General features: G+C 37.6%; 1 protein-coding gene across 4 annotated transcripts in view; it reads right to left on the bottom strand.

Moving 5' to 3' along the window:
• Positions 1-459: 459 nt before the first annotated feature.
• Positions 460-26,451, bottom strand: part of LOC121318651 (serine/threonine-protein kinase PAK 3-like) — a 71,998-nt gene continuing 46,006 nt past the window's right edge. For all 4 annotated transcript variants that reach the window (XM_041255554.1, XM_041255553.1, XM_041255555.1 and 1 more), the window contains 10 exons: positions 20,966-21,100; positions 20,271-20,451; positions 19,429-19,492; positions 10,012-10,060; positions 7,920-8,032; positions 7,137-7,254; positions 6,406-6,505; positions 5,020-5,216; positions 4,458-4,595; positions 460-2,979 (listed from right to left, as the gene is read on the bottom strand). In XM_041255554.1, coding sequence (XP_041111488.1) covers positions 2,890-2,979; positions 4,458-4,595; positions 5,020-5,216; positions 6,406-6,505; positions 7,137-7,254; positions 7,920-8,032; positions 10,012-10,060; positions 19,429-19,492; positions 20,271-20,451; positions 20,966-21,100 — 1,185 coding nt within the window. In that variant the 3' untranslated portion in view covers positions 460-2,889. The remainder of the gene's footprint in view (positions 2,980-4,457; positions 4,596-5,019; positions 5,217-6,405; positions 6,506-7,136; positions 7,255-7,919; positions 8,033-10,011; positions 10,061-19,428; positions 19,493-20,270; positions 20,452-20,965; positions 21,101-26,451) is intronic.

Here is a 26,451-nt window from a genome sequence, read left to right as displayed (position 1 = left end):
AAAACAAATTCAAACACAATGTTGCCAGAAGATACTAACTGTTTAACTTCTAAAGTGATTGCAGCAAACAAACAATATCCCATGGATCTGTTGTACACATCAATTCACCACCCGGGTCTCCAATAAGTAGTTTTGAAAGAATCGCATTTTACTGTATAGAAAACATGCATTTTAATTTTATAAAATATCACCTGGCACAAGTAATCACTTTGCAAAGTTTTGCTTTCAGTTGATCATGCACTTTCTTAGTCATTATTCAGCAGGCTTACACAAACTTAAAAGACTCTTAAAAGATTACCTGTCCCCTGTGTAAGATAACTTTATAACCCTCCAATATTTCTAAATTGTGGGTTTTTTTTTTTCCTGGATGCCCCTCATTTTGCAGAAATTAATGCTAATATTTGAGCTGTTTGCGTAATAGGAACAGCACAAGTGCAATAGAATACAATAAAAAGAACATTATGTTTAGAATGTTTTATTTAGGTCCAATTTCCAAACTGTATTTTTTTACACTCAAGACACAGCCATGCACAATCCATAATTAAAAATTTCTATTGCTTCAACCACAGTTAAAAATAGCTTATCGCAAACAATTTAAGTTTGTTTTCTTTAAAAAAAAAAAACAAACAAAAAGAAAACAAACATATAATGCTGAAGTACAAGAGATGATTCAGCACTTTACAAATTAAATAATTTTAAAAAGAAAACCACATTTGTTTTTAATACACAGTTATAGAGGAGATCCACGTCACATTTACAGGTTTACACAGCATCCAAAAAAGGAATGTACAGGAAATTATGTTACAGTGTTGATGCTGGAAGATGCTGAACACAGTTAAATACATCCTCTTCAATGTCTTTCTGACTGAGCCCAGGGTTCAAGGCAGGGATTTTTGTGCTCATTGTCTCAACCTAAAGCCTGCCAGGGTCCTCAAAATCTGATTGAAACCCATACCCTGTCCTGCCATGAAATCTCCTCCAATGTTCGAGACAAAAAGCAAGCACATCTCTTATTACACTCCATAGCCAGCCCAAGGAATGCAAATCATAATATTGTCTCCCATCAGTCCAACACTGACCTTAAAAAAGGAATACAGGGGTTTAACAACACAAGTACCTGCCATAACACTGTCAATAGGGTGTTGGCCAACTACGGTGCAACCAGGATCGCTCCATTCAGTAATAATTACTGCCTTTATTTTTCAATCCACAATTTATTACCAGCACGCTCTCAAAGTCTGTCAGATTTGCTGTGTTGACCATTGTGAATAAAAGGGAGATGCAGCTTTCCTATATTACTGTAGTGGTGGGCAGTGTCTGCCCTTCCAATTCTTTCAAGTATTCATTAGTATGAAATACAATGGTAGCATTTGTAGCAGCCATCAAAGGAACCTAATAAAACCTTGACAAACCACTCAAGATGTTTTTCAGTGAATTTTGTCAAGTTTTTTTTTTTTTTTTTTTTTTTTCGTATTGCTGCTATAAATAAACCTGTCAGATATGGCAGGTACATCTTATTACAACAAGGCAAACAAATAAGGCATTACTATTGGATTGCATAACACCAGGGACGGTATTGTATCTGAGTCTAGAATAGCATGCCGTATTACAGAATTGTCACTGCTTTCAGTTTTCTTGTGTTGATAATTTTTTGTTTTTTTGCTTGTTTTTATACTTCAATTGAAGATACACAGATGTTTTCAACTACAGCATGTCTGGTAATTTATCACTTCCTGTGTGGCAGATCAAATAGCCTGACTGCAGTTGGATGATTGGAGTGAAACTGAGCTACAACATAGGAAGTTGTTTGGTTTAAGGAATTATTACTGCCATACCACTGTCTTTCAAACATCTGCATATTCCAAATTGTAGTACAAAATACAAGCAAAAGATCAATATATTTCCTCCCATTTTTAAATTAGTTTCAATACGCTTTTTTCATGAAGTGCTAACATGGTCAGCCCTGATTTTCCATGGTTAACCATTGCCAGATGACACTTGGTACACGGCACCACAAATCACCTCATACCGATCGTCATTGTCAGAGCATGGTGTTTCAGAACAGGACTGTACATCACATCTAATCATTGCTGTACTATGAGCGACTCATCAAGGTCAGCAGTGGTACCATAGTTTACTAACTACCTGGGCTGTCTCTGAACAACAGTGACTCACTCAGATGAGTCCATTTAATCACTACAAGGGAGATTTTTATTGCAGGAAGAAACCTGTAGGGATGGTTCTTGGAGTTGAAAAAATAAACCTGCACTGCAGCACTTAAAATATAATTTCATTTTCATCCTTAATATAATTCTACTGTTGTCTGAAAAATAAATCTGAATGACTAATTCGGTCCCCATGTGCCATATTAGCACCTTGAAATTGTATATGTCCAGCAAATGTGTTGGCAACCTCCCAATAAAATGTTAGACCGACCTACGAGCCAATTTAAGTTGTACAATTCCCCCCTTTTGGGAGTGAAGTAAATCCTTTTCTAACACCTCTTTGAAATGCCCAGGTGATCAGCATGAACCAAAGGAATCCACATCATGTTCAGACTGCAGGAGATGAAGGGAAAGCAGAGGCTGCAGATACGAGCTCGAGTGACAGAACTACGATAGATAATTCCGCCGTTTTTTTTTTCTTGAAAATAATATTTTTCAGAAGACACTACAGCAGCAGAGGTGGTGGTGCAGATAACCCCAGTGTTGGGAAAAGCTCCACAATACAGTTTTTAAAGAACAAAAGAGGGTCCGAGCTTGCGAATGCAATGCTCTGTTTAATTCCTTTTGCTGTCCTGTTGGCTGTCAATCCCACAGCACTGTCGATGAGGGTTTTGCTATGAGGCTCAGTATCTTCTTTCAAGAGTCTGTGTTGAAGACCAGTTCCTCAGCGGCTGCCATTTTTTATAGCTTCCTTTGCAGCTACAATGAGAGGACTCAGGCTGGAGAGGGGCTTTGCTAACTTCAAGAAGGGATGCTGGAGACCAAAAAGAAAAAAAAAAAAAAATCTATGTTAGTCAAGATATAGACTGGGCTGTATTTTTTTAACAGTAAAAAATGACTTATTACACAGCAATTCATCTAAAAATAGGTATTTCACGCACAGGGGAATCTCATTGTGGAATAATAAAATCCCCAATAAACATAGTACATTTCTAAAAAATGAATGTTGAAAAGGGGCAAATAAACTAATATACTGTTATCTGATAGTCTGTCAATACATATTTTACACAGTCAAACAAATTTGTCTCTATCATTAGAACAGACTCATACTACCTGTACAATTTGGCTATATTCCAGTCAGCATGGACAAGTCATATAACCAAAAATTCCTGGTCAAAATATTTATTGTGTAAATACTTGGGGCACCTCTATACATAAGGCTGAACAGACCTAACAGGGTTTGATATAGTTATAGCCTGGCAGCTTCTAATGACAATAATTATTATTGGGAATTACCTTGGCAGTAGACCTTGTCTGTATGTTAGTATATTTGCCTATGACTTAGACCAAATTAATAATAACAATTATATTGCTTAATTATCATCCTAGTCACATAACCTAAATAATGCATGCTCAACATTTCAGAGGTCAATTAACTCAATTAGATGATTGATTATATTATTGTCTTCAATGCCTGCTAGCTCAGGTGCTATGGTGCTGGACATTTTGTCTGATTTGGTTTACTGAGGGAGTGTCTGCTGTTCATGGGTTGATCCGTGGATTGGACCCAGGGGATATGTTTCAGGTTTATCACCACTGGATTCATTAATTTCTGTTGGATATGGACTAAGAGTCTTCCTTTTTTCTGATTCTTGCACAGTCACTGTGATGTTTCAATTGTGCACAGGAGGGGGGTGGGGTAGCTATGAGCACTATTCAAGGAAGCTGATCCAGGAGCATCTTCTTGTAAATCACCATCTTCTTTTTCTTTTACTTCTGTTTTATATTTGAATGTCATTTTTAAGATATAGCCTAATTGTACAGTTTTAAATTGCAAAATTGTATAATTTTAAATTGCATGTAATATTTTATGGACCCTATTTAAACAACATTAGGGACTGTTTTTAAGGAGTGTTTAAACGTTTTGTGATTAGGCCTGATACTATAGAGCTGTGGAGTTCAAAATCTTGAGATCTTCTTGTTTCATTCCTCTTTTCTACCAAGGCTTTAAAAACAAGTGATGAGTGTCAATTTTAGAACACTCACAATAGCTACACACTGTTTGAAGTCTCAGAGGCTGTGTTATGTGCATTGGAAAACAATGCACATTTACATTTCTTTTTTACTGGTGGTTGAAACAAAAACTTGGGCCATTCGAGATACATGAGGACTGGAGTTGAAAACCACTGATGCTACTACAGCCTTTTATAGCACTGTATGCTTACTATAGGTCTCAGGTGAGAGCAACATGACTATAGAACTCTGATTTTATGTAAGACTTTGTTAATATACCTGTAAGAGTTCCTTAGCAGCGCCTCTTCCGTCCACGTCCATTTCCAAACAGCGGTTCAGGAAATCTCGGAACACCACGGACAACCTCTCAGGGTTCTGCAGTTCCGGGGTTCCGTTAGTAGCAATGAGATACAAGGCCTGGGGAGGAAGAGGGGGTTCACTGCAGTGAACTTTCCAGAGAACACATTGAGATAATACAGACAAGCGGGGCTGCTTTTAAAGTGTGTTTTACAGCCATGTCAAAATGTATTGGGTTATTTCAGCCATGTGAACTCTCTTTTATAAACCTTTTGTACTATATTGACCAACAGATTCATTACTGGGAGATCGTAGTAAAATGCTGATGTCTAGTTTTTGGGTGGTATAAAAATAAGGCTCTACTTAGTTTGTTCAATGATTTATTTAAAGATATATATATATATATATATATATATATATATATATATATATATATATATATATATATATATATATATTTTTTTTTTTTGTTTGTTTGTTTGTTTGTTTGTTTTTACTGGAAAAGCCATACTGTAAAAATGAGTTTAAAATGCAGGTCTCTTACCCTGAGAGGGTTTTCGTTAAGATAAGGTGGCTCTCCTTCCACCATCTCTATTGCCATGATCCCCAAGGACCAGATGTCCACTTTGGGACCGTACGCTTTCCGGGTCACCACCTCAGGGGCCATCCAGTATGGGGTGCCCACCATAGTGCTGCGCTTGTTCTGCTCCGGGGTGATCTGGGCACAGAACCCAAAATCAGCTGCCAAGGAAACCGAGACAGAGGGGGGTTCAATTATTAGATGCCATTCCAATGGTGTTTTTATTAATATAAATTAACCAGGAGTCCAAGTGATCTTCTACATTTTCATTGCACCAGTTAATTGTCCTCTTACGTGTGTTCTTTATCATTCTCTATTGCTCCTGCTTACTGGAGATCATTCTTTATTGCTACCAAGATATTAGGTAAACCTTGGCATCATTGCTGGCCATGATTGTTTCCTGGTCACTCGTGGTATAGTTACTGCTTGTGATGTACAGCCATGTTCTCAATCTGCATGGTCTGACATAAAAATTAGTTTAACATGCTTTGGCTGTGGTGCCATATACCCAGCATGCTTTGGTAATGCTTAACCATGGGAAATCGAGGCTGACCAAGTTTATAGTTCATAGTTTAACCATGGGAAGAGCATGGTGTAACATGATGTAAACATGATACAGATGTCTGGGAATCTATTTCACCAAGTGAGGTGGTTTTAAAAATGATCACTAAGAGGGTGAAGATGTAGTTTCCAATTCCTCTGATTGAGTGTAGTGGGCATTTCCAAAACAACCTTCAAAATTCAGTTTGAAAATGGACATGACCCAGAAAACAACAAAAATAATTATTAAAAAAAAAAAAAAAAAAAAAAAAAACCGGAAATGAATATTAACCAAGTAAGAAATGCACATGGTTCATAATATCCCTTTATACCCTAAAATATGGGTAAACATCTTAGTCTAGTAGATGCATGTTTCAACAAGAGTCTTTCTGCATTAGTAAGAAATCATACTTGGGACGCCGCTGCACTTGAAGGCTGGCTTACTCATCACTGCAGGGATATAGTGATGTGTAATGCATAAGGAGTCTCAGCAGTGTTGTAAAATGCCCCGATTACAATCATTCTGCATTTCTGGAGAAGCCTTTCTAGGGTACTGTATATTTTAGGATACATATAAAAACTTCTCCTCGACTAATAGACAAATCCATAATGTGTATATATATATATATATATATATATATATATATATATATATATATATATATATATATATATATATATATTGAGTAAGCAGGGCAGTCTGTCCCCTGATCGGTCATTCTGCTGTATTCAGCTACCCTAATGTTAGTTGTGTTGGGGCTGTGTTTATCACAGTGGTTTGAATTTTCTCCTTTCGGTTTTTCTACTTACTTAATTTCACAGATCCGTCCATTCCAAGGAGAATGTTGTCGCTTTTGATGTCTCGATGGATCACCTGGTTGGAGTGCAGGAAATCCAAGGCTTGGAGACACTAGGATAGTGAAAAAACCTTCATACAGTACAGTGCGCGAACACCTTGTGATGTAATAAATACATTAGGACTACTGACAAATCATTGTGCAAAAGAAACATTCACACAGTACAGTATGCACAAATGTATGATTTATAGTATCCCCTTGAAGTCTTTAAACAGTTTAATACAGTAGATTTGCTTGGTAATTTTGCAATTTTTCCAATCTTTTTTTCACAGTTACATTATGCATTTCCCATGCTTTCTAATATGCATTACCATACCTCTTTACAATGCTTTCCTATGTCTTATGATGCTTTACTTTTATAAAAGCATGACCATCTGAAAAAACAGCAAACTACCTGTTCTGACCAGTATAGACTAGAGAAATTTCCAACAGGGTTAATGTTGAGTTGGCACTATACTGCATCATTATCAATAGAGACCGCCTGCTTTCTTAGGATCTTTGAACTAATATTACTATTTACCCTGATCACAGCCTACACAAGGAGCTGTCAGGTGTCTCAAGGCAACCACAAGCAATTATATTTACTGCAATTGGTTCAGAGTGGTAGGCAGGAGATATTTTGGAAGATGGCTTGTGTCATTCGCGCACAATTATATGAATAAAATAATCAGGCTGTGCTCCTACCTCCCTGCAGACGGCTGCAATCTGTCCCTCATCCATGCAGGTCTCTGTCACTACGTCTGTGAGCGAGCCTCCCGCCAGGTACTCCATCACCACCCACAGCTCGTCTCCTACCAGGTAGCTGCAGATAGGAGCAGGGGATAGCAGGAGAATCGGATCAGAGTCGTGTTACTGCACAGAAAACTGCAGGCTATCTCATTCTATAACATACATGCCACACAGTCAGGTACTTTTATTATTTATCCCTCTAGTTAACCCACACTATCCCGGATACATCCGAGGCAGGTCTGCACAGTTCTCTGCCCTCCTCGCACTGAGAGACATTCCACAGAATGCACCCAGTAGGTGCTGCAAATGAATGATATACATTATGTAAAGGTACAATAACCAGTTTGCTAGGGATCATTACAAACCACCCATGTTTTACTTTGTGTTTGGGGGTTGAGGGTTTAATCTGATTGAAGTGCACACAGGCTGACAAGCATGGACTTCTCTGAACCCCAGTGAGTGTGGCTTTTAATACAACTTATATAAATGTTCTAAATCTTAAATGAACTAAGTTAACAAAAATACCCTTTGTGTACTACATACTATAATATAAATGTATGATGTAAACTGTTTTTTCTCCTGGACAAGACCAAACCACACAAAATGAATAGCAGGTAAATAACATGATTATATATTAGAAAGGGTTGGTTAGATCATATTGGTTTTGTTTGAATTCGGAAAAAAGGAACAGCAAACCACACCAGACTGAATCAATCAGTGCCGTAATGAAGGACTCACCTGTCCAGATAGTTGACAATATTGGGGTTTTTATTTTCCCTCATCACCAGAATTTCATTAATTATCAACTCCTTCTTGGGCTGCTGTTGCAGGTTCATCTGTTTGATTGCCACCTGAAAAGAACAGATAAAGGAGGGGGTCAGTCTTGGTAGAGCCCCTAAATGCGTTGCTAGAAAAGACAAAATATTTGGGGTACCATTGCTCCTGTGGGATGGATTTTTCATAAAAATTATATTTTGCAATAACTACGGGATGCCTCTCGTGCTCTTTGGTGACAACCTTCTCCTTCACTATTATAAAAAGTATTCCAGCCACCCTCAAAACTGATCTCTCCTTGTGTTGTCCTGTAGGAACCTCTTAAATAACATTGCAAAATTCAGTGTCTTCACTAGACTACATTAAAAGACATCAACCATGACACGTTGTGCCTCGCAGGGAAAGAGAGATGTGCAGATTGGAAGTGCATTGTGGGTGTGTCAGGGGTCTTAAACAGTTGCTCTTTGCTGTTGAGTGACCCAGATTCATTCAAAGAGAACACTGCTAGTGCTAGATGTGTATCGCTTCTGGTGATGAGTTAGAACTGAAGGGGAGGACTGCTGCTCATGGGTCCTTGCTTTACAAACAGATCTTATGTGATTCTCTGCTTATTGGCATCCCACTTTGAGAGGGACCATACAGAGACAAAAGGAGATCCATCACATGGCAGTATTGTGCAAAAGAGCCACCTGACTGCAATATCTACGCAATTTTCTTAGCAGTTAATTAGTTGTCTGTGAAATGTGTGAAAGGAAAAAATTTATCAGACGGTTAAAGGGGCCATAATCAGAGTCAGAGCTTTGTCTAAGAACACCCCACGACAACTACAGATTGCAGCCTGCATGCAGTCAGAGACAGCTGATAGTATAATGAACAAGTTGCATTAGCCAGTGGACAGCACGACAAACTCCAGGGTGTGGATTCATCTAGTAGTAAACACTGCAGGAAAATTCGCACTGAATCGGATCGTGATTTTAAGATGACGTTAAAGGTCAGGGTTAAGTGTGTATCTAGATGCTTCTGGAAGCGTGGATGTTCCTGCAGATTTGGAGTAAATAGCTTTGAGAGTTAACACTTTACATTACTTTGTATTTAGATAGAAGTTACTTAGTGAAGGCATGTGTTTATTATGCATAGTCACAATGTACTTAATGTTTTTTAAAAAAGTGCATATATATATATATATATATATATATATATATATATATATATATATATATATATATATATATATATATATATATATGTGTGTGTGTGTGTGTGTGTGTGTGTGTGTGTGTGTGTGTATGTATATATATATATATATATATATATATATATATATATATATATATATATATATATATAAGTGCATCAGAATACAAGTATCACAAAAGATTAGGGATAGGGTTCTATTGTGTAAAAAGATTTACACATTAAGTACATTGTAACTATGTATAATAACATTTTAATCATGTGCAAGTACACATGTATTTACTAAGTAACTACTGTGTAAATACATAGTAATTAGAGACACTTAATGTAAAGTGTTACCCTTTGATAATTGAGCCACAATGGTATACTTTATTAAGGGAGGCAATTCACAAATCTATTTATTCCAAATTGTTATTAGCATATACAAAAGAGAGACAGAGAAACACAAGTTAAAGTTACAAAACTACACATTAATAAAGTAAAAATAATTAAGAGCCTTTACATTAGTTATATATTTTGATTTTGTATCTTAATGACAAGGAGAAACCTGTGCTAATGACACACTGGAGTAAATGGCTCTGTGAATTGCCTCGTCAGTTTCTAACAGTTAACCTCCACATTTAAGATTGAGGGCTCCATTTGTGAAGCACCTTTTCAGAGAGAAATAACAAGACTGCAATGCTATAAACAGCTTAACTGCAGCATGGCATGTTCCAGTTGATGTTCTATGAAGTTTTTTCACATTTGTTTTGTTCCATTCTAACTATTTTATTCCTTCAGAATGGGCTCCTGGGAAGTCACAGGCGTCTCATGTTACTGAACAGGTTCTATCAGTTTGAATGGTTTTGGGAGTGCAGCTTACCTCTTGCCCAGTCGCAATGTCAATTGCTGTGTACACTGTTCCTGATGCCCTGCAGAGGGAGGAAGGAAAAACATGTTCAACAATTACTGCAGGTTAAAGATGTCAAGAATGAGAGTTGCAACCATTCTTTTCAAACCCTTTCAAACCAGCGTATGTCTTTGCTTCAGCAATCTTTACCGGATATACTGGAACCTGGCATCGCCAATATAACACTGATGAAGCCACTGGCTCAAATGCTTATCTGTTTAGCTCTTTCTAGTTCCACTCAAGCAGAACTCAATCACAATGTGAGTTACTGCAAATGAAAGAAGTTATGACTTTGTAAGAAGTATTCCCGCTAGTGTGTGATGGAGTGTTTGAAGTTACTGCTGTAAATAATGCATAATTACTACTCTAAATAATGCATGCCACGATCAACCCGTAGAGTAGTGGATGAGGGCGTTATGACAAATTGATGCCTCAAAGTAATTTTAAATTGTTATACTTTGCATGTCTGTTGCATGTCTGTTGAGTTACCATGCTTTACCATAAACCTCTGGTGACATATATGTACATATACAGGGTGAGTTATAATGTGCACAACATTGTTGTTTTGCGTTGTTTTCAATTCTACTTAAATGCTGACATTATTGAACAACCCTCTGGTGGCCACACAGTGAGTCACAGAGTGTCCCTGTATGTCATCCTACACGTACCCTCCAGTTTCCGTGATGCTCTGAAATTGTTGTGCAATCTATGAATCACCCTTAATATAAATTAATAGATTGCAGACCTTGAATATAAACATATCACCTGATTCACCATGGTTACCAGACCATGTCTGGTAGATGGCATCATAACCAAATCTTATTAAACTTTGAAACATTTTCATTGTCAGATTATAGACTTTCATTGTCAACTATTTATTGTTATACAATCACAGTTGGCAACGGCATCACGGTGTACTGCTGGTGTTTGCTTTAATGTACTGTTACTGAACATTTACTATGCTTTCCTGACCACTGGGTAAAGGATTTTATTACTAAGAAATAACTAATTTAAGGGATTTAAAGAGAGGACAGCAGTATAGAATACATAGTTGTTCAACTAGCTTTTTATTCACTTGTTAGTTTACAGTGTAAAATGCCCTCATAGCTATGGTCACAAGTTTTACATCACCCTATAGAATGAACTAAGTTTGCTTCATAGTTGAATGAAACCTGCAGAATAATGTTACATTTACATATTGAATTACACACTGCTTGTAGTTTTCCATATACTTAACAAAAAACAAACATATACTTAATGAAAAATCAAACCTTAAATACCTGGATAAAGGCGTTTGCCAAATAAATAATAATAATAATAATAATAATAATAATAATAATAATAATAATAATAATAATAATAATAATAATAATATGGCTTACGGTAGACTTGTGCAATATAATTTTGTAGTTTCTTTGATTGCATGATGTTAAATTAAAAATCAAAATTATGTTCATAAAGTTTTTTGGTATGTTTGTTTGTTTTTTAATAATGTCTCAATCCTAAAATTCTAGGTGATGCTAAACTTTAGGCCAGAGCTGTAGATCTTAGTTGCTGCTGCAGCTATACAAGCTATAAAATGCAAATTCTACTATAGAAAGGGAAAAACTAAAATACTGTTGAGTCTGACTTCTGAAAAAGAGAAAGCTAAAAGTAAATCTCTACCATCCGCAGTGAATAGTGGTTATATCGTAATGGTTTTGGAAAGCGCTGGGGAGCTTGAAATTGTCTTTGATCTTTCTGTGAGATTAAATATGTCTGGATGAAATAGATCTGCACAGGGTTGGTTCTGATCCCCCATGATGTCAGTCACAGTGTCCAGGTGTGCAAGATAAAGAGCAGTAAGAGCAGCTCCTCTTAGCGAGCCTGCCATCACAAGGCTCAGTATCTAAAAGTGTGCAGCCGAGGCTGGAACTGGACCATGCTGTTGCATCCGCTCTTAGCACGGGTTCAAGGAGCACTGAATAGAGTACCATACTACTAGCAGTAACCTCTTACTAGCAGAAGTGCACATTTGCTTCTGTTGAACATGTTTTGGTTCTTTTATACTTCAATTTAAAAGAGGCAGAAATTTTGATAAAATGTAAGAGAACTGCTTTAAAGCATGGGTTAGCACTTCTTTCATAATTCCTAACTAAGGCTTTACTATCCATGTCTTTTGGGATGCATATCTCTGGCAGTCAGCATGCAGTAAAGGTTATCATTTGTGCATACTATACATATTTTACACTTTAGAGTTTTATATATGTTAAGAGAAATGGTTATCCAGATTAGTGCACTGTTTAATTATTGAGAAAATCTGGGATTGTACGGAGCAGCCTATTATTGTTACTTAAGTGTAAATAGATGCAATGAGGTGGTAATGTTGTAAATCCAAACGCTGGGGAAAAGAACAATCACTAGAGGGCAGTGCTACCTTACTGTATTGTAAATATATAACAAAAACATTGTCAATGTAAAAAGAAATAAGTTAGAAAAAATGCAACAGCCGTTTAAAGTGGTGATATCAAACACAAAAGCCAAAGTTAGGAGAAGCAATTGGGGCAACCTTGTCAAACAACAAGCAAATAGGCACAAATGGAAAAGTGCTGGGGCCCAACAATCACACAATTGTTGCTTCTAACTTATTTTTTTGATCGCTCCACTTTACATTCTAATGTTCATTCCCTTATCAGCTGGGTTGCAACCAGAATAAAGATGCTGAGACACATATGTGCCTAGGGAAGTGCTCAGCACAGACTGAAGTATTGTAGGTTATCCTTATAAGCACTACTACAGAGAGAAAGACAAACAGGGAATGGGAGAGGCATCGTCACAGGTGCAGACAAGCATGCTTTGGGAAGACACACGGACAACATGCAGGTAAGGCACAGGTAGATCAGGGCACACATGGACAGACATTTAGCCCATACATACAAGAATACCTGGAAGAGCATGAAGCAATATATTTCCAACAATGAAGATGATGAACAAGACCAATAATGGCAACGAGTGCAAGGGATAATGAGAATGCAAGGTAAGTGTATGGGAAGTGACAGTTGATGAGGCAGTGTCACAAAGACGGCTGCAGTGGGTGACGTCAGACCAGAAACAGGAACAAAATAAACAGAGAGGTGGAGTTTTGGTGAAGCTGAGCTGTGCTCAGCATTTAATAATTGAACAGACAGAAAATAAAAGGTTGAAAAGAAAAACAAAACACAGGACACGGCACTTGCAGCCAAAACAAAGAGACAAACAAAAAGGACTACACAGACAAACACGGTGAGCTGCTATTATGATATCTATTATTACCTCCGTCTCCAACACCGTTCTCCACTCACCGAACACACAACCCTGAGTGAGTAAAAACATGCTGCTTTTATGCAGCTGTACCGAGACTCGATTGCTAATCAATCATTCAATTGGAGTCTCGGTACAACTGCACGTGAATTAATAAGTGCAATTCCCTGTGCTCACATATTACTACATTTTACCTGCAGGGGAAGTGCTGTGCAATCCTCGAGCCTAAATACAAAATACATTTTAAACACTTGTGTTCTTAACCCATATTACATATCGTGTACCAATGAGTATACACCAACATTAACACACATCACCCAACATACAACACAGAAATACACACAGGGGCAGGGCAACATTGCCACAGGCAGGCATTACAGATCCAGGGCTAGGGTGTTGGAGGATTTTTTTTTGGTTGTGCATTGTCAATTTTTTTTTATGTGACTTTTGAACTGATAAGAGAATGGTCACAATCCCCTTGAAGTTGTACAAAGATCATTTCAATGTAAAGTGGAGCGATCAAAAAAAGAAGCCAAGTTAGAAGAAACAATTGTGTGAATGTTGGGCCCCAGCACCTTTCCAATTGTGCTTATTTGCTTGATGCTTGACAAGGTTCTTTTTTTACTTCTTTTTTTACTTCATCAAATAATGAATAAAGCGAGGGGAAGCTATTCGAGAATGTGTAACAGACAGTCAGACAAGAAAGTAATAAGTAGAGTAATACAAAAGAAATGAGAAAAGATTGGAAAGTAAATTAATGATAGAAGAGACTTTTGGACATTATTGAACATGTAAACATTGTATTCTTTTAGTTGCAAATGTACATCCATGAGAGGTGAAAACAATATGTTTATTTTGGTAGGTATTATATTGATATTTATGTAGGTACAAAACTACAATGTTATGAATTGTTAAAAAGTTGCATACGCATGTCAGGGTAGTATACTAACACGTTTTAATGCTGAAAAAAAAAAAACATTATTCTCTTTGTTATAGAGGTGTTATGAACCTAGGCCAAGGTAAGACATTTGGAAAGCATTCAATCTCTTCATAAAAGGCCATATCCATGTCCTTTGCCTTTATTGGCTATGGTTTGACTTCAATGGGTGCATCCTTTGCATGAACCCGTTTTCCAGTAGCATCCACAGCAAGAAGAGACACACACATGCACACACACACATACACACACACACACAAAGAACACGCTGTCCAGTGGCCATGCCCCCCTGCCACGGCATAGTTCTGACTGAGGTCTCAGCTGTCAGTCTCACACACAGGAACACCCAGAGTATTGCATAGGGAGCGGGGAAGCGGAGTGGTGTAGTTTCTTGAGCGGATGTTTCCGGCCCGCTCCTTTACAACACTGCAAATAACTTAGCACGGTTTTATTTCTCTTAAATATATGTTCGGCCATGGATTTTGGACAAAAGAGTTATTAAAAAAAGGCGACAAATAGAGAAGCAGTCACTTTACAGTATTTTCCATCATGCCTGTGCATGGTAACCACTCATTTTCCAGTTTCAAACCACAATTAGGCACTTTTATGTTTTGCAGGCTTGAGAATTGCATTAAAAAAAAAAAAAAAAAAAACACTTTTATTTTTCTTTTATATTCATTGTGATTGACGGGGCACTTTATTAATATTATGATTGATATATATGATTGATGTATATACTATAGATACTAATGAGAGCAAAACAAATACAAAATAAAAACAAGGGAACTGCAGATCTTTCCAAGAAAGCTTATACTTTGTATAAATGGATTTTATATTTTTAAAAGCTGCAATAACGGTTCTGCTTGTGAAGCATCCACACTATAATTTGACATAACAGGTGATTTATTTGCACTGTGCAGAACCTTATTTTCCCATTGGTGCTTGAGCCCTGGAGCACTCATGGAATCATTACCTGTGCACCTATTATCAGTGATTAAAACCTGTTTTCAAATTAACTGATTATTGCTCACCAATACTGTATTGGTATAAGAAAAGTGTGTTTTTAAAAAAGTAATTTCAGCTTTCAATTACTTAAAATATATGGAAGATAAAGTAAACAACACCAAACTACAGACAGGGAATCACATGATTGGTAGATGTCCAGTTATTTATTTTTTCTGTTTGAAAAGTCTCTACACTCTCTAAAAAAGTAAATGGGAAGAAGAAGAAGAAGAAGAAGAAGAAGAAGAAGAAGAAGAAGAAGAAGAAGAAGAAGAAGAAGAAGAAGAAGAATTTTACTCTCGTTCTGTTTCATTTTCCATCAGGCCGGGGTGGCAGCCAGGTCTTTCCTGTCACATATGAGGTGGCGGGAGGTAGAATTGTATCCATTATTTAAGAGACACAGCCTAGGAGACATTGGACACTAGGGCTTGTTTGTTCCAAGTCACCTCCCCAGGACAGTACTTTTCAAAAAGAAGACAAGCTCTCCTTTCTGTAGATCAAACAAGGGACAACCTGATCCCTGCTTGCATTGATCCGTTCACTGCTCCCTAAAGCAAACAAGCAGTCCAAGGTGGTTCAGATGCCATAACCCCCCCCCCCCCCTCGCAACAACAGGTTACTACAGTCATTGTTATGAGCATGTATGCTCAGTGAAAATAATTCAAACCCAGAGCACATAGTGCAGGAATGCCATTTAGCAAAGATATTAATCTGCAAATCTCTCAGCTTGCATTGAGCGACAACGACGATATACATTGTAGGAAAGGCTTGTTGTGAGAATGACTTCTTTAGGAAAGCAAAAGGGGGTCTGGTCAATGGCAGACAGTTTAAGTAGGGATTGGCCAAAACATTGTCAATCAATAGGCTCTCAGGTCATCATGGGCACAATTTTCACAGTTTCCAGGACCTATTGTTAAATTTCTAACTCAGACGTCCTGTTTAGTCTGTACAAATTAACCACATCAGAATTCACCATTTCTGGGGTATTCATCTCAAAGTGATACCAGCCTCTACAACAGTGGTACTCAGTTTTGTCCCTCAAGATCCATTCTAGTCTAGGTCCAGTCTATGCAGGTCCTAGATTAGTTAATTGTCTCTCAGCAGCTTCAATTAAATACTTTAAAACCTGCTTGGATTAAAAACCCAGACTGCACTAGATACTTGCGGGCCAGAATTGAGTACCACTGCTCACCAATAAACCATAATAAAATATTAAAATTGGTACGATCTGTCCTGAGGATTTTACAGTTCAGGATAATGCTACGATAGCTCATTTCCAATTTGGGGACTGGCAAAAACACAAAACACAATGAATGCTTTCAATGAAGAATTTGAAGATATGTATGGAAATGTGTTCCACTCAAGGAATGAGATGGTCAATTGATAAGCTTCGTTCTTCCTCCATCTTGCACGAGTTATTTACACCTGGTTCATTGTTTACAAATCATCTTGCACAAAAGCATCCTCTCTGGCGGACAACATCACAGATCATTTTGAACTTACAGCCTTTTCGTGATGAAAACTAATCCACTCCTGGGAGGGTACTAGACGTCCCCTGCTTTTGAGCAACACTGAGGACACCTGATTTTTAGTCCCGTGCGAATCACACTTAAAACGGACTTCAATTCATAATTAGTAATTTACAAAGGAATCAGTCATGTGAGGCACTTAAATATAGTGTTTTCAGTTTTTTAATGTTCTGTACCTAGATCCAATGTTGACATTAAATGCAGTGCTTCTGCACTGGCCATATATATTGGAATGCACGTAAATAGACTTTAATACTAAAATCGGTTTACCCTAAGTTAACTAAAATGCTGAAGTAATACCGCAAGGCTTCCCCTGGTATCACACAGCTTACTTGTTTAAGCTGCTGCTTTTTAATATTAAGCCTGTCGTTTTAAAAGCATAGCAAAGAACAGTAATTTACACTTAAAACGCTTTACCACTACTGAAGTGGGGTAAAGCACAGATATGCATAGAACAACATAGCAGATGCATCATCTATGCATCAGAAATTACTGTGCAAATTGATGAATCAAAAAGTTTTGGTAGCCCTGTATTCCAGGGCATGACTAGTTGTTTAATTGCATTGTAATGATCACTTATCAAGGAGTCCTACTCTTTCAGGGAGAGCTTTTACTCAATGAGCTCCCACATTGTGGAATGCACCATTTCTTTAATCCCTATACAAATGTATTATGTTTTGATTCTCATCTGTTTTTTTTTTTTAATGTTATCTTCTTGAAACTGAAATCTAATTTTTTTCTTTCATTTCTAAACATGTGTATTCAGGGCCGGCCTTAGTCTTTGTGGGGCCCTAGATGGGGGCCCTAGGCGGTGACCCCTCCCAAAAAAAACCACAATTTAAAAAAAAACGCCCCTACACATTATGTCAATAAAACAGTGTGCTACCGCTTACCTTCAGTAATCCAGCAGGCAAGCCATACCGCATGTGTGTTGTCACTTAAGTAAAATAAAACTGTTTGCAAATGTTATTTTCTTTATATAAATCTAAAATTATATTTGACCGATCTACTTATCAGATCCACGTGTGACATTTCACATTTGGATGCTGCACATTCAGCTGCAGTTTTGAGTGGTCTTTAATATTTGCTGTGCATTTACTAGTGTACTTCCAAACATGGAATTTGTTGCAGATACCTATTCAGACCGTTGGTGTGGTGGTCCGTCTTACTTTAATACACACAATCTCGATTTATTTATCGATTAATAGTAGCCTACTCACTTTAAAAAAAAAAAGTCTCCAGTAAAACATTAAAAGATGATGCTGCACTGTCCTGCACAGTGTCTTGGTTTTCTTCGGTGGATTGATTGCTAATTACATTGGGTTGTGCACAGCATGTTGTTACCTGGAGTAATTACATGGTAAAACCATGGCATGGGCTATTCCTATAGAATGACACCCATTTCCCTGCGGCACACAGTACTTATCCAGTTAATTACCACATTTGATTCCAATAGAAGCAGTGTTAAAGTCAGGTTGCCTAGACTAGTGTCAAGAGCATTACGACACAAAAAGAACTATAGACAAGCATCCCCAGATTATTTTCCATGAAGGGGCATTTTGTCAACTATCAACAATCTGCACTAAAGTATGATCCTCTTTGTCTGATTATTTTGCAAATCTAAATCCCACTGCCATTTGAAATCATTAAAAGAGGCACCTTCCTGCTGTTTTGCACATTTTCACAGAAATGCTAATTTGAAATGTATATGATTCACAGGTAGCTGAGCTGAGATAGCAGTATTGAGACATCTGGACAGGTCTGTTTGATGCACAGGTAACAGAGCTGAGATAGCAGTGTTGAGATGTCTGGACAAGTCTGTTTGATGCACAGATTGCAGAGCTGAGATAGCAGTGTTGAGATGTATGGACAGGTCTGTTTGATGCACAGGTAGCAGAGCTGAGATAGCAGTGTTGAGATGTATGGACAGGTCTGTTTGATGCACAGGTTGCAGAGCTGAGATAGCAGTGTTGAGATGTCTGGACAGGTCTGTTTGATGCACAGGTAGCAGAGCTGAGATAGCAGTGTTGAGATGTCTGGACAGGTCTGTTTGATGCACAGGTAGCAGAGCTGAGATAGCAGTGTTGAGATGTCTGGACAGGTCTGTTTGATGCACAGGTTGCAGAGCTGAGATAGCAGTGTTGAGATGTCTGGACAGGTCTGTTTGATGCACAGGTAGCAGAGCTGAGATAGCAGTGTTGAGATGTCTGGACAGGTCTGTTTGATGCACAGGTAGCAGAGCTGAGATAGCAGTGTTGAGATGTATGGACAAGTCTGTTTGATGCACAGGTAGCAGAGCTGAGATAGCAGTGTTGAGATGTCTGGACAGGTCTGTTTGATGCACAGGTAGCAGAGCTGAGATAGCAGTGTTGAGATGTCTGGACAGGTCTGTTTGATGCACAGGTAGCAGAGCTGAGATAGCAGTGTTGAGATGTCTGGACAGGTCTGTTTGATGCACAGGTAGCAGAGCTGAGATAGCGGTGTTGAGATGTCTGGACAGGTCTGTTTGAGGCACAGGTAGCAGAGCTGAGATAGCAGTGTTGAGATGTCTGGACAGGTCTGTTTGATGCACAGGTCGCAGAGCTGAGATAGCAGTGTTGAGATGCCTGTACAGTGATTTTGGATATTTCAATTAAAACTTACCCTTGTCCAATTTTCTCAAACCGTGTATATTTCTTTTTAGGGTCGCCAACACTCACTATGCTTCCTGAAAGAAAAAAAAATACAGTAACTGGATTTCCAATTCAAAGCACAAATGCTTCGTTATTTTGATCTCTCTACTGCATGCTTTATTGTTATCTCTGTGATGTATGGAACTGATATTGCTCTCTGTAATTATTATAGAAACACTAACACTTTACATTATGCCTCTAAGTACTGTGTATTTATATACTAGTTACATAGTAAATACATGTGTACTTACACATAATAACAGTGTTATTATACATAGTTACAATGTACTCTATGTGTAAATATTTTTGCAAGATATATGTAAGTACACAATTGTATCATAAAAGGGTTAAGTTTAGAGTTACAGTTAGGTTTAGAGTTAGGGTTAGGGTTAGGGATAGGGTTAGGATTAGTGCTATATCATGCAAAAAATGTACACATTAAGTATATTATAACTATGCATAATAACACTGTAAGTATGTGTAAGTACACATGTATTTACTAAGTGACTACTCAGTAGTTTTATTCCCCATGAGAACTACAGTTACATTGTTCCACAAATGAGGATCAGGCTGAATAACTGATGAGCAACAGAAAAATCACTGCAGCACTGACTATGAAAACATTATTCAATGGTAGTACTCCACCCAATCTTTTCTATACAGTAGAGATCAGTTTTCATTATTGCAATACCTAATGTTAATTAGACAAACAGTACAATCAATTGTCTTTCTAGTTACTATGTTACCAGACACTGAAAAAAAGATTCTAGACACTACGAGTGAGTTAAACCTCTGAATGAATGTGAAACATACTTAATCGTTCCAGTATCTCCTCATCTGTCATCTTGGACTTTTTCCTCTGCCTGTCGGTGTGTCTGTACAAAGTGCTGGTCGTGCTTGTGGTGTTGTCAGGGATTGAGGACACTGGTGAGGTGCTGACATCCTTCACTGGCGCTGTGGGAGCCACAGGCTCAATGACAGAGCGGGTGTAGATCTGCGAGAAAGAGAGAGAGAGAGAGAGAGAGAGAGAGAGAGAGAGAGAGAGAGAGAGAGAGAGAGAGAGAGAGAGAGCGAGAGAGAGAAAGAGAGAGAGAGAGAAAGTAGTTAATTTAGTTAAACAAAGTAGTTCATTCCATGTTTACCTTGATTCATAAACCTTACACACAGTGTCTCAGAGCCAGTATCATAACCTTACACACACAGTATCTCAGAGCCAGTATCATAACGTTACATAAACAGTGTCTCAGAGCCAGTATCATACCCTTACACACGCAGTGTCTCAGAGCCAGTATCATAACCTTAGTTGCTTAGATGTGTACGTACACATAATTGCAATGCTATTATGTATAGTTACAATGTATTTAACGTATAAATCTTTTTGCACGCTATATATAAGTACACAATTGTATCATGAAAGGGTTCAGGTTAGGCTTATGGTTAGGCTTAGGGTCAGGGGTAGGGTTAGGATTTGAGTTATAGTGTGTGATATATTTGAGTATGTTGCATACCGATTTGGTGTGCTCCGGCCTCGGTGCGATGACAGGAGGGGGTTCATTATCATCATCGTCCTCTTCTTCTTCATCATCATCCTCCTCTTCCGACACAGGGGGCGCTAGCGGCGGCTCTGATGCTGTTTTTGTGCTCTGTGGGAACAAGACCATGCAGATTAACTCCTGTTATCACAGTGGTGACATACATACATGGACACTTTCTCATACCATACCGTTCAGTCACGTTGCTGTGTTCAGTTTTCAGTTTTCCAAGACTCTTGAGTATTGACACAAATAAAGTATTATCAACATTATCTGAGCTAGTATTAGCAAAGTCAAGTGGGCTATGTTAATGTCAGCTTTCAATATTACATTCTTTTTTTTTTTTTTTTATGGATTTCAAACAGGGTTTTCAGTCACAGACATAATACACTGGGTGGTGAGCGAGTTGTATAACAAAACAAGCATTTTTTTCAGTATAATTTTTTTTTATTCTAAACTTCTCATCTGAAAATGTAGTTAAAATATTATATATATATATATATAATTGTCAAAAAGACGGCCAGAGTGGGTGATGTCAGACCAGAAACAGGAAATAAACGAGAGGTGGAGTTTGATGGAACTGAGCGAATGGTTTTGCTAAGCATTTAATAAATAAACAGAAAATCAAAAGGTTGTAACAAACAAAAAACACAAGACACGGCACTGGTAGTCAAAATAAACAGACAAACAAAACGGACTATACAGACAAAACATGGTGGTCTTCTTTTTAACGATTATTATTATTCTCTTTACCTCCGTCTCCAATCCCGTTCTCCACTCACCGAACACACCCCGAGTGGATGTAAACATGCAGCTTTAATGCAGCTGTACCGAGACTTGATTGCTAATCAACCATTCAATTGGAGTCGCAGTACAACTGCACGTGAATTAATAAAGTGCAATTCCCCGTGCTCACATATTATTACGTTTTACCTGCATGTGAAGTGCTGTGCAATCCTCGTGCCTAACTACAAATATACATTTTAAACATTCGTGTTACACAGACCCGTTTATATCCCATGTACCAATGACTATACACCAACATTAACACACAACACAAAATACACACAAGGGTGGGCACTTTGCCACAATAATATATACAGTTACTCCAGGGAATCATGAAACTGTTCTTGACTGTTACTGGCTTCTTGAACCATGTAGACCAGTCTAGAACCTGTTGATTATTACATTGCATTATGGTTTCCAGAATATCATTTGTTTTTTTCAAAAGTATTTGGACCCCATTACATTAGTATTTTGTGCGCCAATCCTTTGCTTCCTTTACAGCTTGCAGTCTTTTCTTGTATTTTGAAACTAGTTCCTGGCAGCTTTCCTGAGATATTTTTGCCCATTCTTCAACACATACAGCTTTGAGTTCTGCAATCGACTTTGATTTTCTTTTTACAACAGCAGCCTTCAGGTCAATCCACAACATCTCAATGAGATTCAAGTCTGGAGACAATCCATACCTGTAATCTTCGTTTTTTCAAAAATTCCTTTGTAGACTTCGCAGTCATTATCCTGCTGGAATACAAACTTCCGTCCAATAAGCTTTCTAGCACTAGGTAACAAATGAGAGTGCAAAATTTCTGGATATTTTGCAGAATTCATTGATCCTTCTACAATAATAATAAAATAATAACCTTTATTTTTATATAGCGCCTTTCATAGTGGACCACCATCACAAAGAGCTTTACAAGATATGAGACAAAGGTGTGTGAACTATGTATCAGTTGCAGTCACTTACAACGTCTCATCTGAAAGACGGAGCACAAGGAGGTTAAGTGACTAGCTTTTTTTTAAATTAGCTTTTCTTAATATTCTTCTCCTCTCTTCCTCCAAACATATTGTCGCTTTCTTGATGAAAAGTTATATTTTTGATTTGTCTGACCATAAAATGTGATTGAAGAAATCACCAGGCTTCTTCAAGCATTCAGTAGAAAACCCCAATCGCTTTTGTTCGGTATTGTTTTTAATAAAGGTTTGCATCTTGGTTTTCGCCCATGGACATTCATCTTGCTGAGGTATCGTTGAACTGTTTGCTCATGAATTTCTTGACCATCTTCTCTCAATTCTTGCGTCAAATCTTTTGCAGTAATCCAAGGATTTTGCCAGGCTGCTCGAATGACTTCTACTAGATTTTGCAGAAATCGTTCCTGGTCTTCCACACCTGGAGCTAGTTGCAATAGCTCCTGTTGTCCTGTGTTTGTCAATAATAGCCACACGGTGATTTTCAGTAAACCAAGTCTTTCTGCTATTTTTCTGCTAATTTCTCCTTTTTCGTTTAGTTGTATCACTACCATTTTGAGATCGTTGCTCTATTCTTTATTTTTAACCATTTTTGTTGCTTTTTTTAATCACAAATTTCCAATGTATTTTTCAACACTTGATGATTATGTATTTATTTATTCTATAATTATCAACAGGTGGTGTTTTTTAATTATGATAATTGTCAATAATTAGAAAGAGTGGGTTTCATAGAATGGGTTGATTGCCAAAATACTTTTGTCAAAGTATGAAATTAGTTTTTGCATGTTATTTTTCATTTTATGCATGTTATGTTACAATGTGTTGTTAGATTATAAAGCTGTATCTCTACTTTAATATATACCTTTAAATAGAACAATTATAAATTACTGAAATCACTTTCTTTGTGGTTTTTGTAATTTGCCCAAATACTTTTGTCTGTATATATATATATACTATATATATATATATATATATATATATATATATATATATATATATATACACACACACACACACACACACACACACACACACACACACACACACACACACACACACACACACAGTGGCTTGCAAAAGTATTCAGACCTCTGACCAATTCTCTCATATTACTGAATTACAAATGGTACATTGAAATTTCGTTCTGTTCGATATTTTATTTTAAAACAATTAAACTCAAAATCAATTATTGTAAGGTGACATTAGTTTTATGTTGGGAAATATTTTTAAGAAAAATAAAAAACTGAAATATCTTGCTTGCATAAGTATTCAACCCCCACACATTAATATTTAGTAGAGCCACCTTTTGCTGCAACAACAGCTTTAAGTCTTTTGGGGTAAGTATGTACCAGCTTTGCACACAGTGTTGGAGTGATTTTGGCCCATTCTTCATGGCAGATTTGCTCCAGGTTGTTCAGGTTGGTTGGACGACACTTGTGGACCACAATTTTCAAATAGTGCCACAGATTCTCAATGGGATTGAGATCAGGACTTTGACTGGGCCACTGTAGGACATTCACCTTTTTGTTCTTGAGCCACTCCAATGTTGCTTTGGCCTTGTGCTTGGGATCATTGTCCCTCTAAAAGGTGAAATTCCTCCTAAGCTTCCGTTTTTTAGCGGACTGAAGCATATTCTCTTGCAGTATTTTTCTGTATTTTGCTCCATCCATTCTTCCTTCAATTGTAACAAAATGCCCAGTCCCTGCTGATGAGAAGCATCCCCATAGCATGATGCTGCCACCACCATACTTCACTGTAGGGATGGTGTGTCTTGAGGTATGGGCAGTGTTAGGTTTGCGCCACACATAGCGCTTTGAGTTTTGGCCAAAAAGCTCTATCTTGGTCTCATCTGACCACAAAACCTTTTCCCACATCGCAGCTGAGTCACTCTCATGCTTTCTGGCAAACTCTAGATGTGCTTTCAGATGGTACTTTTTGAGTAACGGCTTCTTTCTTGCCACCCTTCCATACAGGCCAATGTTATGCAGAGCTCTTGATATGGTTGACTGGTGCACCATTACTCCACTCCCAGCCACTAAACTCTGTAGCTCCTTCAAAGTGATTGTTGGCCTCTCTGTGGCTTCTCTCACAAGTCTCCTTCTTGTTTGAGCGCTGAGTTTTGAGGGACGGCCTTTTCTTGGCAGTGCCTGGGTGGTGTGATGCAGCTTCCACTTCCTGATTATTGATCCAACTGTGCTCACTGGGATATCACATCCAATGCACACTAAAAGGGCAATCCCAAAGGGTTAAGGAATAAGAATATGAAGAATATGCTCTAAAGAAAGCGACTATGTAAAACAAAGAAATGTATTAAAAACAAATCTAAAAAAAGAGCATACAAAGAAATAATTAGTGAGTTAAGAAAAGTGAATAAATAAAAAGAGATGATCTACTAGATTATAAAAATAGAGATAAAAAGGTCAAAAGAGTCCCATTAGTAATGCCTTGCTCTAAACTTTTGCCCAATATTTCTAAGATAGTTTGGAAACACTTGCGGATTCTATATAATTCAGAAAAATTGAAAAATGTATTTCTTAAGGCCCCAGTTGTAGCGTTCAAAAGAGAAGCTAATGTAGATGTTATTTTAGTTCTCAGTAAACTAAAAGAATAATTGACAGGATAAGTTCTACAAATACTTGCACTACTACATGTAAAGTGTAAAATACATGGACAAAAGTAAAAATATAATTAAAACATAAGAACACCACATATCCACTAAAAACTAATATCTACTGTAAAAATAGCAGTGTTGTTTATGGAATAGCCTGTGAAAAATGTGATGAAATAAAATATGTTAGAGAGACTGGAACAACTTTATATAAAAGAATTCAAAACCACCTTAATTAGAAATAAAAAAAAAAATGATTGAACCAATAGTACAGCACTTCACCAGTCAAGGACATGACATAAATGATGTAAAGTTTGTAGTTTGAGAACAGCTAAAATTAGACAAGGCGACATACAGTACCGTGAAAAAGTATTTGCCCCCTGTCTGATTTTCCGCATTTTTGCATATTTTTGACACTCAGTGTTATCAGATCTTCAACCAAAATCTAATATTGGATAAAAGGGACCCTGAGTGAACAAATAATATAAAATGTTGATACTTATTTCATTTATTTATTAAAGAAAGTTATGCAACACCCAATGCCCCAGTGTGAAAAAGTAATCAACTTTAGCAGCAATAACTGCAACCAAACGCTTCCTGTAGTTATTGACCAGTCTCATAAACTGCTTGTTTCAGGTCCTGCCACAACAGCTCAATGGGTTTTAGGTCTGGACTTTGACTAGGCCATTCCAAAACTTTAAATTTCTTGCTTTTCAACCATTCTGATGTGACTTGCTTGTGTGTTTCGAATCACTGTCTTGCTGCATGACCCAGCTACGCTTCAGCTTCAGACGGATGACCTGACATTCTCCAGTAGAATTCTCTGATACAGAGCAGAATTCATGGTTTCTTCAATGATGGCAGGTCCTGATGCAGCAAAGCATTCCTAAATCATGACACTACCACCACCATGCTTGACTGTTGGTATGAGGTTCTTGCTGTGGAATGCAGTGTTTGGTTTTCGTCAAACATAATGATGCCCATGTTGGCCAAAAAGTTCCACTTTTGACTGATCTGTCCATAGAACACTGTTCCATAACTCTTGAAGATCATCCAGGTGCTTTTTAGCAAATTTGAGACGAGCATTCATGTTTTTCACAGTGAG

This window comes from Polyodon spathula, chromosome 7 (genome assembly GCF_017654505.1).
Source record: "Polyodon spathula isolate WHYD16114869_AA chromosome 7, ASM1765450v1, whole genome shotgun sequence".
Lineage (NCBI taxonomy): Eukaryota > Metazoa > Chordata > Actinopteri > Acipenseriformes > Polyodontidae > Polyodon > Polyodon spathula.
This window is presented reverse-complemented; position numbering and strand designations above follow the sequence as displayed.